Source organism: Amblyomma americanum, chromosome 1, assembly GCF_052857255.1.
Source record: "Amblyomma americanum isolate KBUSLIRL-KWMA chromosome 1, ASM5285725v1, whole genome shotgun sequence".
NCBI lineage: Eukaryota > Metazoa > Arthropoda > Arachnida > Ixodida > Ixodidae > Amblyomma > Amblyomma americanum.
Window position 1 is genome coordinate 332,786,791 of NC_135497.1, and position 12,846 is coordinate 332,799,636.

The 12,846-nt window shown below is 56.9% G+C and overlaps 2 protein-coding genes across 2 annotated transcripts; one reads left to right on the forward strand and one right to left on the reverse strand.

Moving 5' to 3' along the window:
- Window positions 1-2,409, reverse strand: LOC144120976 (endothelin-converting enzyme 2-like). The gene has a single exon (XM_077653836.1). The coding sequence runs from the start codon at window positions 2,407-2,409 to the stop codon at window positions 1-3; it is 2,409 nt and encodes an 802-aa protein (XP_077509962.1).
- Window positions 2,410-10,227: 7,818 nt separating this feature from the next.
- LOC144120984 (neprilysin-1-like) lies at window positions 10,228-11,355 on the forward strand. The gene has a single exon (XM_077653848.1). The coding sequence runs from the start codon at window positions 10,228-10,230 to the stop codon at window positions 11,353-11,355; it is 1,128 nt and encodes a 375-aa protein (XP_077509974.1).
- Window positions 11,356-12,846: the final 1,491 nt, after the last annotated feature.

Here is a 12,846-nt window from a genome sequence, read left to right on the forward strand (position 1 = left end):
TCATAAAACTGGGGGCTGTCGAACCATATGCCCCGCGAGACCCGTCGTCGCCAGTGTCAACGGATCCTGGTCGTCACTGCCACTCTGGCGTGCCGGTGGCCTCGTCCAGGACGTCACTGCGCCGTCAGCACCAACATTCGCACTCGCATTCGTAGACGCAGTTTTACCGGCATCTTCACTCTCACCTCCATTTTTACGGGCAGCCCGCTGGTCACTGGCCTCGAAGAAGCCGCACCGTAGCGCTGGATTCATGGGCGAGGCCACGGGACACGTAAATGCGGTGGCGAACTCGCGGAAGTTCTTCAGCGGCAGTGTGCAGGACAGCTCCTGTCGCTCGCTGGGCCCGCGCGCGCAGGACGCTTGGCAGAAGGCGACGATGAAGGCCTGATCCTCTGACAGGCCAAGGAAAATGCGCCGCCTCTGATGCGTCCGCGTACCCAGGTCGGCGATAGAGCGCGACGCGTTGAAGGCCTGGTACGCTATCTCGATGGCAGCGACCCCCTCGAAGGCCTGCACACCTCCTTCGGCTCCACTGGCGGCAGTCGCTGGGCACGCTGTCCTCCGCTCGTAGTCCCGGTACGATGACTTTCCCCACCAAAGACCGGAGGTGGAACCGCGACCGTCCAGGAGGACGCCTCGTGGGTCGAACGCCCGGGCCAGGGCAACGGCGTAGTGGGCTCCGAGGCCTCCCATGTTCACAGCGAGGCCCACTCCCTCCACGAACAGCGGGCTGCGCAGCGCGTGCAGCGAGACAGCCAGCTCGTTTAGGTAATAGTGGTAGCAAAACAGGGCCCGCGGCGGCTGCAAGTCTCCAGGGTAGAAGGCGTCGGCCAAATCCCACTGCCTGCCAAGGAGCGCTCGGCGAGCCGACAACGCGTCAAGCCAGTACCGCAACACAGCACCGTCCTCTCTGGGCTCAGGGAAGTTCTCCAATATGGCGGCCACCTCCGATGCATTGAGGTAGGAGTCGGAAGGCCAGAGGGAGGTGTTCATGCGGCGCAGCTTGTCGACGGCGGCCGCTCGGCTCTCAGCGTGGATCCAAGATGTCTTCAGGAAGAAGTTGATGGCCGTCTGAGTGATGGTCATCAGAATGGCGTCCACTGAGGAGCGCCAGTGAAGCGGGTAGGTAGTGTTTATGTAGCCGGAGAGGTGGGTTACTCCGAACGCTCTGTGTGTGACCCAGAAACAGTCGGCGCTCCGCATATCTTCCATCTCGTACGCCGTGGGTCGACCCGGAAGTGCCGAGTCGGCCATCCATCCGATCATCTGCACCAGCGACCTTGCCAACTGGTGTAGCACCACCTCAGCAGGAAGCGAACTCAGCAGATAGTCGACTGCCTGCAGCAGCTTCACGTTCGTGGCGATGACGCGGTCAGCCTCGGTCACTCTGAGAGCTTTGTTGAGCTGCCAGTTGAGGAGAGTGTCCCACTGGGCGGTGGCCAGGCGATGAGTGGCCAAATTCTGCATCTGCTTCAGCGGGAAGGCCAGTTCGTTCTGGCCACCAGACACCGAGCCGCACAGGGCACCGACGATCGTTGACTCATAACGGCGCAGCTCCTCCATTTCCTTGTCGCTCATGGCCGCGAAGCTTCTCGCACGAAGGGCGTCGTGAAAGCGACGCACGCGTGCTTTGTACACTCCCCGCGTTACCATGCTGTCCAGAGCCCGCTTCCAATCGTAGGACACGATACCGGACCCCACGCGCACCTGCCGTTGGTTGCGGCCCGGTATGGGTGAGACACGAACCGAGAACCACAGGCCCAGGTTCCAGTTGATGTCCAGGTCCAGGAGTACGTCCAGAGGCTGCGCGGGCGCCGTAGTGCGCTCAGGCCAGGACAGTGACCGGTCGGCAAGGAACTCGGTCAGCAAAGCGGCATCCTTGGTACTGCTACCACTGTGCAGGCAGACCTGGTACGCCCGCTCAGCTCGGTTAATGCGCAGTACCGGACGGGAATCGGGCAAAAGGACTTTCCCGGTTGGCAGCACCATTTTGTTTGAGGCGTCGTTCACGGCCTCCAGGTACCGGATGGTGTCTTGCTGGGCCACGGCCAGGAGGTCTCGGAAGACGGTCTCTGACTTGGCTGCGCGAGGATGCCAAGCGCCACACGCGAAGCGGTAAATGTCGCCGCACGGGGCCGTGCTCCGGTTCAGGGAGTCCTTGAGGCGACGGAAGTGCGCCATGCAGAGCTTGGAGTTGCAGGTGTTCCACGAGCTGCGTCCCATGCCAAAGACGCCGCTTCCTTCGGAGCCTCTCTGATGACGGAGCACAGACAGGCCGATGGTGATGGCGCTGAGCGTCAGTGCTACTCCCAGTAATGATGACAGGAGGTGACCTAGAGCCACCGCCCTTTGGCGCCGGTCTAGTCCTCCGCTCGTCGTCGAAGGCGCCTCGCAGCCTTCGCCAGCCATTCGAGACCACATTCTTTGTGCCCACCACTCGTGACGACGTGGAACAGCCAGCTGTCCGTTCATGGCTCCTCGGGGCTTCGAATCGCACGTGTTATCTGCTCGTGTGCGCGTGGCGTCCCTCGTGCTGCCGAACGAAGCGCTTGCATCTCGTGCCGGTTCCGCTTCTTTCTTTCCTGTTCCTCACGTGGTACGCTCACATTTGCTGCATTGATATGTCATACGATGCGTTGATAATCAACCGACCGTGGCCAAACATTAGTTCTTTTTTGCAAAACGTGTTGGTGAACCACAGCACGGTTTCCTTCATGATTTTGGGACCGGGTTTCGCAGACCGCGATATCCATCGGTGTTCCATCTAAATCCGCCGCGTTGGCTCAGTGGTTAGAACGCTCGGCTACTGAGCCGGGTTCGAACCCGACCGTGGTGGCCGCGTTTCGATGGAGGCGAAACGCTAAGGCGCCCGTGTGCTGTGCGATGTCAGTGCACGTTAAAGATCCCCAGGTGGTCGAAATTATTCCGGAGCCCTCCACTACGGCACCCCTTTCTTCCTTTCTTCTTTCACTCCATCCCTTATCCCTTCCCTTACGGCGCGGTTCAGGTGTGCAACGATATATGAGACATACTGCGCCATTTCCTTCCCCAAAAACCAATTATTAATATTATTGGTCCACGTTCGGAACCGGCCTGGGACAATGCTAAAATTGGCTTGGCCCACCCACGGAAATTCAAAAATGAAGTGACCCACGTTCGGAAAGTACCTGAGTCACTCCAAAAAAGGGTTTAATAATAATAATAATTGGTTTTGGGGGGAAAGGAAATGGCGCAGTATCTGTCTCATATATCGTTGGACACCTGAACCGCGCCGTAAGGAAAAGGATAAAGGAGGGAGTGAAAGAAGAAGGGAAGAAGAGGTGCCGTAGTGGAGGGCTCCGGAATAATTTCGACCACCTGGGGATCTTTAACGTGCACTGACATCGCACAGCACACGGGCGCCTCAGCGTTTTTCCTCCATAAAAACGCAGCCGCCGCCGTCGGGTTCGAACCCGGGTAACTCCGGATCAGTAGTCGAGCGCCCTAACCACTGAGCCACCGCGGCGGGGCTAAAAGGATTTGACCCAACCCCAAAATTCGGGTGGCCTAGCGTGCTTTCGCAGAATATGTCGTGCATAGGAATGCTAAACCACCAGCCATATTTGTTTACTCCTTCGGAGAGTACATGTGTAAAGTGCTTTTGCCCAACGCCAACCGCAAGCTCATCGACTTCGGTCTATTACCTCCGAACCACGTCAGGCACGAATAGCAAACGAGTTTTAAGTGTGCACTAAGCATTTTCCTCAGCCATTTCTTGCGTTTTATTAAACCCCATGGCTACTTGGCACTGTATCAGATAATAAATGTGGCATCTGTCATAAAATTCTCCCATTGGCTAGAATAACGGACGTCACCGGACCGAATGATTCTCATTGGCTGGAGACAAGTGGCGTCATTCGAAGCTGGTGCCTCAATTGGCCTGCGATAGTTACGTCCGTGCTCACTCAGTCCCCTTGCTAAAGCAAAATTCACCGGTACACGCCGTAACACACAGAGCGAATATCCAAACACTACAAAGAACACCAGGGAAAGTTCCGCTATCTTCTTTCTGAGGAAGAGGAACATTTGTGGAGCTGTGAATTTGTAAGCTAGGTATTTAAGGTAGCTTCTAACAGGGAGCATTTGCGGAGCTGTAGAACGCGCATGCACACACCCACAGGCTCAACACGCTGCTGCGTCACATGCGTGACTTCGCAACGGCGTTCGAGTGCCCGCCTACCAGCGCGATCGACCTGCAGCCGCCAGAATACTGCGTGCCGTGGCCGTACACGGAGCGTTACATCATACGGCCCACCGGCGCGTTCTCCACGACCGCCGGAGACGTCACCGCTGCGACCACGTGATTTGTGCCAGGCATCGCCGTGTGGTCACCAATTGCAGTGGCTATTGGAGCAATACTGTCAATTTCGTACATGAAATTAGGTTTTGCTTTGAGGAATCACTTGCCAAGCTAAATAATTTAACATCACAGAACAGAAAGATCAGAAAACCTAACTAACCCTGAAATGATATAATATAAAATTTTGTTAAGCAATAAAGAGCTCCCATGCTTTTGGTCCCCCATGTTAAAAATGTAAAGGGCCCTGAAATAACTTTAGAGGAAAATAAGCTCGCTCAGTGGCTACATCCTGTTCTCATTAACATCTCAGCCATATAATACACATCAGAAGAGGACATACAACCTACAACCGCGCGGGAAAGTTGGCGAGCCCTTTCCAGTGACATTTTGAAACACTAGCTCTCCTCCGTGTCGCACGTCTGCGTATGTCCCCGTTAAGAGCTGGCTGTTGGTTAGATTTATCCAGACGTCATGGTGCTAACGGTAGAGTCCAGTCAGCAGCGTCCCTCCGGTGGGCCAGGAAGCTCTGCCATCCGGGCAATTCCCGCGCGCGTCGGCAGCCCGCGGTGGGGCCAACTGGGTGGGACCGGTGTAAACAATAATAATAATAATTGGCTGTTGGGGAAGGGAAATGGTGCGGTGTCTGTCTAACATCTCGGCGGAGTCCTGGGCCGCGCCGTGGGGGAGGGGATGTAGGAGGGAATGAGAGAAGAGGTGCCGTAGTGGAGGGCTCCGGAATGGTTTCGGCCACCTAAGGATCTTAGACGTGCGCTGGCGTCGCACAGCACACGGGCGCCTTGGCGTTACGCCTCCTTCGAAACGCGGCCGCCGTGGTGTGGTTCGAACTCGGGAGCTCCGGATCAGTGGTGGTGGTGGAAACATTATTGCCAAATACAAAGGGGGGCAAGCCCCCTAACATGGCACGAGGCAGCCCTTAGGGGGCTGCCCTTACAGGGAAAAGGACAGCCCTTGGAGGGCTTCCGCTTCAGGGCGTCGGTAATTATCCGGCGCTGGTCAGCAGCAGCGGAGCTGGCCAGGAGAGTCTCCCTGTATGACTCCGCCATGGTTGGGCATGGATGGTGTGGGAAGGTAGGACATGTGAGGAGGACATGAAGGAAGTCCCTCGGTTTCCCGCAGAGCTTACAAGAAATAATGAATTGATCGGGGTAGCCGGCATGAAGGAGAATAAGGTAAGGAGCAGTTCGGGTGTGGAGTCGGCACCAGTGGGAGGCCTGGATTCACTAGCCCAGCGCCCTAACCACTGAGCTACTGGGGCAAGTCGAAAATGAAACTAAAATTGAAAATTTGTTTCAGGAAAAGAAAACAAAATTGAAAATTGGTTTTGATAATAATTGGTTTTTTGGGGAAAGGAAATGGCGCAGTATCTGTCTCATATATCTTTGGACACCTGAACCGCGCCGTGAGGGAAGGGTAAAGGAGGGAGTGAAAGAAGAAAGGAAGAGAGAGGTGCCGTAGTGGAGGGCTCCGGAATAATTTTGACCACCTGGGGATCTTTAACGTGCACTGACATCGCACAGCACACGGGCGCCTTAGCGTTTTTCCTCCATAAAAACGCAGCCGCCGCGGTCGGGTTCAAAAAAAAAATTGGTTTTGAGGAAATGAAATGACGCAGTAACTGTCTCACATCTCGGTGGACACCCGAACCGCGCCATACGAGAAGGGATTAAGGAGGCAGTGAAAGAAAGGGAGAGGTGCCGTAGTGGAGGTCTCGGTAATGATTCGGACGACCTGGGGATCTTTTAACCTGCACTGACATCGCGCAGCACGCGGGCGCATTATGCGTTTAACCTCCCCTGAAACGCGACCTGAAATGGTACGAAACACGTATATGGCTTAATATGACCCTAATTATTATAGGCCCCAGCTACTGTTACCTGGCAACATCAGGCAGAATTCTCAACCTAAAACCAAGACTCTTGATACATGAAACAGTGCGTGTGGTGTGGGTGCTACGCCACGACGTGCCAAGTCGCCTGGGGCTATGAAAAAGCCCTTTGCTACAAAAGATAACTAGCCCTAGTTGAGAGCAATAGGAGCCCTCCCGACTGAGAAAAAGAATGAGTTCATAGACAGTTAATGCTGGTGACTACGTTGACCACTGAAACTCCAAATATATCTCTCCCCCACCCTTATGCCTTTTCTCTTCCCAAATTAACGTGTTTACTACTACTACTTCAAGAGCACGAACACAGAAGCACAGTTGCGCGCACAAGTGCGCAGACTTTATTGTTTCAAGCCAAATGGTTTTTGGCAGCGAACGTCTTGCGTCGATTCGTTTGAGCAACGACAGCTTAAAAAATATGGCAGCTAGCAGCCACCACAAAATTCTCTCATAAAACTGGGGGCTGTCGAACCATATGCCCCGCGAGACCCGTCGTCGCCAGTGTCAACGGATCCTGGTCGTCACTGCCACTCTGGCGTGCCGGTGGCCTCGTCCAGGACGTCACTGCGCCGTCAGCACCAACATTCGCACTCGCATTCGTAGACGCAGTTTTACCGGCATCTTCACTCTCACCTCCATTTTTACGGGCAGCCCGCTGGTCACTGGCCTCGAAGAAGCCGCACCGTAGCGCTGGATTCATGGGCGAGGCCACGGGACACGTAAATGCGGTGGCGAACTCGCGGAAGTTCTTCAGCGGCAGTGTGCAGGACAGCTCCTGTCGCTCGCTGGGCCCGCGCGCGCAGGACGCTTGGCAGAAGGCGACGATGAAGGCCTGATCCTCTGACAGGCCAAGGAAAATGCGCCGCCTCTGATGCGTCCGCGTACCCAGGTCGGCGATAGAGCGCGACGCGTTGAAGGCCTGGTACGCTATCTCGATGGCAGCGACCCCTCGAAGGCCTGCACACCTCCTTCGGCTCCACTGGCGGCAGTCGCTGGGCACGCTGTCCTCCGCTCGTAGTCTCGGTACGATGACTTTCCCCACCAAAGACCGGAGGTGGAACCGCGACCGTCCAGGAGGACGCCTCGTGGGTCGAACGCCCGGGCCAGGGCAACGGCGTAGTGGGCTCCGAGGCCTCCCATGTTCACAGCGAGGCCCACTCCCTCCACGAACAGCGGGCTGCGCAGCGCGTGCAGCGAGACAGCCAGCTCGTTTAGGTAATAGTGGTAGCAAAACAGGGCCCGCGGCGGCTGCAAGTCTCCAGGGTAGAAGGCGTCGGCCAAATCCCACTGCCTGCCAAGGAGCGCTCGGCGAGCCGACAACGCGTCAAGCCAGTACCGCAACACAGCACCGTCCTCTCTGGGCTCAGGGAAGTTCTCCAATATGGCGGCCACCTCCGATGCATTGAGGTAGGAGTCGGAAGGCCAGAGGGAGGTGTTCATGCGGCGCAGCTTGTCGACGGCGGCCGCTCGGCTCTCAGCGTGGATCCAAGATGTCTTCAGGAAGAAGTTGATGGCCGTCTGAGTGATGGTCATCAGAATGGCGTCCACTGAGGAGCGCCAGTGAAGCGGGTAGGTAGTGTTTATGTAGCCGGAGAGGTGGGTTACTCCGAACGCTCTGTGTGTGACCCAGAAACAGTCGGCGCTCCGCATATCTTCCATCTCGTACGCCGTGGGTCGACCCGGAAGTGCCGAGTCGGCCGTCCATCCGATCATCTGCACCAGCGACCTTGCCAACTGGTGTAGCACCACCTCAGCAGGAAGCGAACTCAGCATAGTCGACTGCCTGCAGCAGCTTCACGTTCGTGGCGATGACGCGGTCAGCCTCGGTCACTCTGAGAGCTTTGTTGAGCTGCCAGTTGAGGAGAGTGTCCCACTGGGCGGTGGCCAGGCGAGGAGTGGCCAAGTTCTGCATCTGCTTCAGCGGGAAGGCCAGTTCGTTCTGGCCACCAGACACCGAGCCGCACAGGGCACCGACGATCGTTGACTCATAACGGCGCAGCTCCTCCATTTCCTTGTCGCTCATGGCCGCGAAGCTTCTCGCACGAAGGGCGTCGTGAAAGCGACGCACGCGTGCTTTGTACACTCCCCGCGTTACCATGGTGTCCAGAGCCCGCTTCCAATCGTAGGACACGATGCCGGACCCCACGCGCACCTGCCGTTGGTTGCGGCCCGGTATGGGTGAGACACGAACCGAGAACCACAGGCCCAGGTTCCAGTTGATGTGCAGGTCCAGGAGTACGTCCAGAGGCTGCGCGGGCGCCGTAGTGCGCTCAGGCCAGGACAGTGACCGGTCGGCAAGGAACTCGGTCAGCAAAGCGGCATCCTTGGTACTGCTACCACTGTGCAGGCAGACCTGGTACGCCCGCTCAGCTCGGTTAATGCGCAGTACCGGACGGGAATCGGGCAAAAGGACTTTCCCGGTTGGCAGCACCATTTTTTTTGAGGCGTCGTTCACGGCCTCCAGGTACCGGATGGCGTCTTGCTGGGCCACGGCCAGGAGGTCTCGGAAGACGGTCTCTGACTTGGCTGCGCGAGGATGCCAAGCGCCACACGCGAAACGGTAAAAGTCGCTGCACGGGGCCGTGCTCCGGTTCAGGGAGTCCTTGAGGCGACGGAAGTGCGCCATGCAGAGCTTGGAGTTGCAGGTGTTCCACGAGATGCGTCCCATGCCAAAGACGCCGATTCCTTCAGAGCCTCTCTGATGACGGAGCACAGACAGGCCGATGGTGATGGCGCTGAGCGTCAGTGCTACTCCCAGTAATGATGACAGCAGGTGACCTAGAGGCACCGCCCTTTGGCGCCGGTATAGTCCTCCGCTCGTCGTCGAAGGCGCCTCGCAGCCTTCGCCAGCCATTCGAGACCACATTCTTTGTGTCCACCACTCGTGACGACGTGGAACAGCCAGCTGTCCGTTAATGGCTCCTCGGGGCTTCGAATCGCACGTGTGATCTGCTCGTGTGCGCGTGGCGTCCCTCGTGCTGCCGAACGAAGCGCTTGCATCTCGTGCCGGTTCCGCTTCTTTCTTTCCTGTTCCTCACGTGGTACGCTCACATTTGCTGCATTGATATGTCATACGATGCGTTGATAATCAACCGACCGTGGCCAAACATTAGTTCTTTTTTGCAAAGCGTGTTGGTGAACCACAGCACGGTTTCCTTGATGATTTTGGGACCGGGTTTCGCAGAACGCGATATCCATCGGTGTTCCATCTAAATCCGCCGCGTTGGCTCAGTGGTTAGAACGCTCGGCTACTGAGCCGGGTTCGAACCCGACCGTGGTGGCCGCGTTTCGATGGAGGCGAAACGCTAAGGCGCCCGTGTGCTGTGCGATGTCAGTGCACGTTAAAGATCCCCAGGTGGTCGAAATTATTCCGGAGCCCTCCACTACGGCACCTCTTTCTTCCTTTATTCTTTCACTCCCTCCCTCATCACTTCCCTTACGGTGCGGATCAGGTGTCCAACGATATATGAGCCAGATACTGCGCCATTTCCTTCCCCAAAAACCAATTATTATTATTATTATTTGTCCACTTTCGGAACCGACCTGGGACAATGCCAATATTGGCTTGGCCCACCCCTGGAAATTCAAAAATGAAGTGACCCACGTTCGAAAAGTATCTGAGACACTCCAAGAAAGGGTTTTGCCCAACACCTAAATTCGGGTGACCTAGCCTGCTTTCGCAGAATATATCGTGCGTAGGAATGCTAAACCACCAGCCATATTTGTTCACTCCTTCGGAGAGTACATGTGTGAAGTGCTTTCGCCCAACGCCAACCGCAAGCTCATCGACTTCGGTCTATTGCCTCCGAACCACGTCAGGCACGAATAGCAAACAACATGTTTTAAGTGTGCACTAAGCATTTTCCTCAGCCATTTCTTGCGTTTTATTAAACCCCATGGCTACTTGGCACTGTATCAGATAATAAATGTGGCATCTGTCATAAAATTCTCCCATTGGCTAGAATAACGGACGTCACCGGACCGAATGATTCTCATTGGCTGGAGACAAGTGGCGTCATTCGAGGCCGGTGCCTCAATTGGCCTGCGAAGACATCTTGGTCTGAAGACATCTTGGATCCACGCTGAGAGCCGAGCGGCCGCCGTCGACAAGCTGCGCCGCATGAACACCTCCCTCTGGCCTTCCGACTCCTACCTCAATGCATCGGAGGTGGCCGCCATATTGGAGAACTTCCCTGAGCCCAGAGAGGACGGTGCTGTGTTGCGGTACTGGCTTGACGCGTTGTCGGCTCGCCGAGCGCTCCTTGGCAGGCAGTGGGATGTGGCCGACGCCTTGTACCCTGGAGACTTGCAGCCGCCGCGGGCCCTGTTCCGCTACCACTATTACCTAAACGAGCTGGCTGTCTCGCTGCACGCGCTGCGCAGCCCGCTGTTCGTGGAGGGAGTGGGTCTCGCTGTGAACATGGGAGGCCTCGGAGCCCACTACGCCGTTGCCCTGGCCCGGGCGTTCGACCCACGAGGCGTCCTCCTGGACGGTCGCGGTTCCACCTCCGGTCTTTGGTGGGGAAAGTCCTCGTACCGGGACTACGAGCGGAGGACAGCGTGCCCAGCGACTGCCGCCAGTGGAGCCGAAGGAGGTGTGCAGGCCTTCGAGGGAGTCGCTGCCATCGAGATAGCGTACGGGGCCTTCAACGCGTCGCGCTCTATCGCCGACCAGGGTACGCGGACGCATCAGAGGCGGCGCATTTTCCTTGGCCTGTCAGAGGATCAGGCCTTCTTCGTCGCCTTCTGCCAAGCGTCCTGCGCGCGCGGGCCCAACGAGCGACAACAGATGTCCTGCACACTGCCGCTGAAGAACTTCCGCGAGTTCGCCACCGCATTTACGTGTCCCGTGGCCTCGCCCATGAATCCAGCGCTAAGGTGCGGCTTCTTCGAGGCCAGTGACCAGCGGGCTGCCCGTAAAAATGGGGGTGAGAGTGAAGATGCCGGTAAAAGAGCGTCTACGAATGCGAGTGCGAATGTTGGTGCTGACGGCGCAGTGACGTCCTGGACGAGGCCACCGGCACGCCGGAGTGGCAGTGACGACCAGGATCCGTTGACACTGGCGACGACGGGTCTCGCGGGGCATATGGTTCGACAGCCCCCAGTTTTATGAGAGAATTTTGTGGTGGCTGCTAGCTGCCATATTTTTTAAGCTGTCGTTGCTCGAACGAATCGACGCAAGACGTTCGCTGCCAAAAACCATTTGGCTGGTGGTGGTGGTGAAAAACATTTATAAGCAATAAATTTTTTTACGGAAAGGTGATTGGGGTAGGACCCTATTGGCCCTTTCCCCTCACAGTACTAGGTGGAGCCCCTATTCCGGGGCCCCATTGGCAAGCAACGCCGCCCGCGTCCGTTGAACCAAGGCCTTTTGGCTCTTCAGGTCTTGACAGCCGAGCAGGGCCGCCTCCCAGTCCTCTCTGGTGGGGTTGGGGTTGGGGGGGATAGATGGGTTAGATTGACACGCCCAAACCATGTGGAAGGTGTCAGACACCTCCCCACAGAACTGGCACGTGCCATCAAAGGATGTATTGAAGTGTTTAAGCACCGCCGGGCACAGTACAGTGTTAGTGAGAATTTTGATGAGGAGGCGCTCGTCAGCGCGATCCAGACCCTTACAAGGGGCCGGGTAGCGCCGGTGCTCCTCCTTGTAGTAATCGGTGATTTGTTTGAATGTAATGGCCAGATTGTCTGATTGGGAGTACCCTTCCAAGGACAGGGAGATAGCCCGGGGAGAGAGTGCGCGGGCGGCCTGATCGGCCTGTTCGTTTCCCTGGAGGCCCTGGTGACCGGGGGCCCAAATCAGGTTGCGTGGAGTTGGATCTTCAGATCTACAGCGATATTCCAGTATGCGCCAGGCAAGCGGGGGAGCCCAGCCCAACTCGTAGTTCCGACAGGCCCCTCGCGAGTCGGTGATGATGTGTTTTGACTTGGGATTCGTGAGAGCCAGAGCAATGGCAATCTCCTCCGCGTGTGTTGCGCTGTAGGCTTTGAAAGTGAGCCCGTTAACTGTGTTTGTGTTGTGTACGACTGCGGCCGTGTACCACCCCCCGTGGTGTGGGCCGGCAACGTCTACGTAATACACATGTTCTTGGTTACCATAGTATCGCGCCAACGCTTCCGCGCGCGCCTGGCGACGACCGCTATGGTCTTCACTGGACATGTTACGGGGAAGGGGTCGGACCCGGAGGGCGCGTCTCCAGGGTTCTGGCACTCTCTCCCTTTCCTCAATGTGGTAGTCGTGTTTGATGTGTAGCCGGTCCAAGAGGCGGCGACCGGATGTGGTCTGTGCAAGACGCGTGTATTGGTTGCATAAGTGGGCCTCTCGAAGCTCCCGAAATGTGTTCACCACGCCCAAGGCCAGAAGCCTCTGGTTGGACGTGGCGATCGGAAGATCGAGAGCCCGCTTGATGACTTTCCGCAGGATGACCTCCAGTTGGTCATCATCATGTTTGCGCAGGTACAAGTAGGGAGTTGAGTAGAGGATTCTACTCGTTACGAAAGCATGGGCAAGCCGCAGTGCATCCTTGCTTCGTAATCCGCCCCGCTTGTTTGAGACCCGGCGGACCATTCGGCCCACCTGGTCTCCCACCGTGCGAAGTTT

Coding starts and splice junctions, on each gene's coding strand:
- LOC144120976 (XM_077653836.1), bottom strand. CDS start 2,409: ATGGCTGGCGAAGGCTGCGAGGCGCCTTCGACGACGAGCGGAGGACTA.
- LOC144120984 (XM_077653848.1), top strand. CDS start 10,228: ATGATTCTCATTGGCTGGAGACAAGTGGCGTCATTCGAGGCCGGTGCC.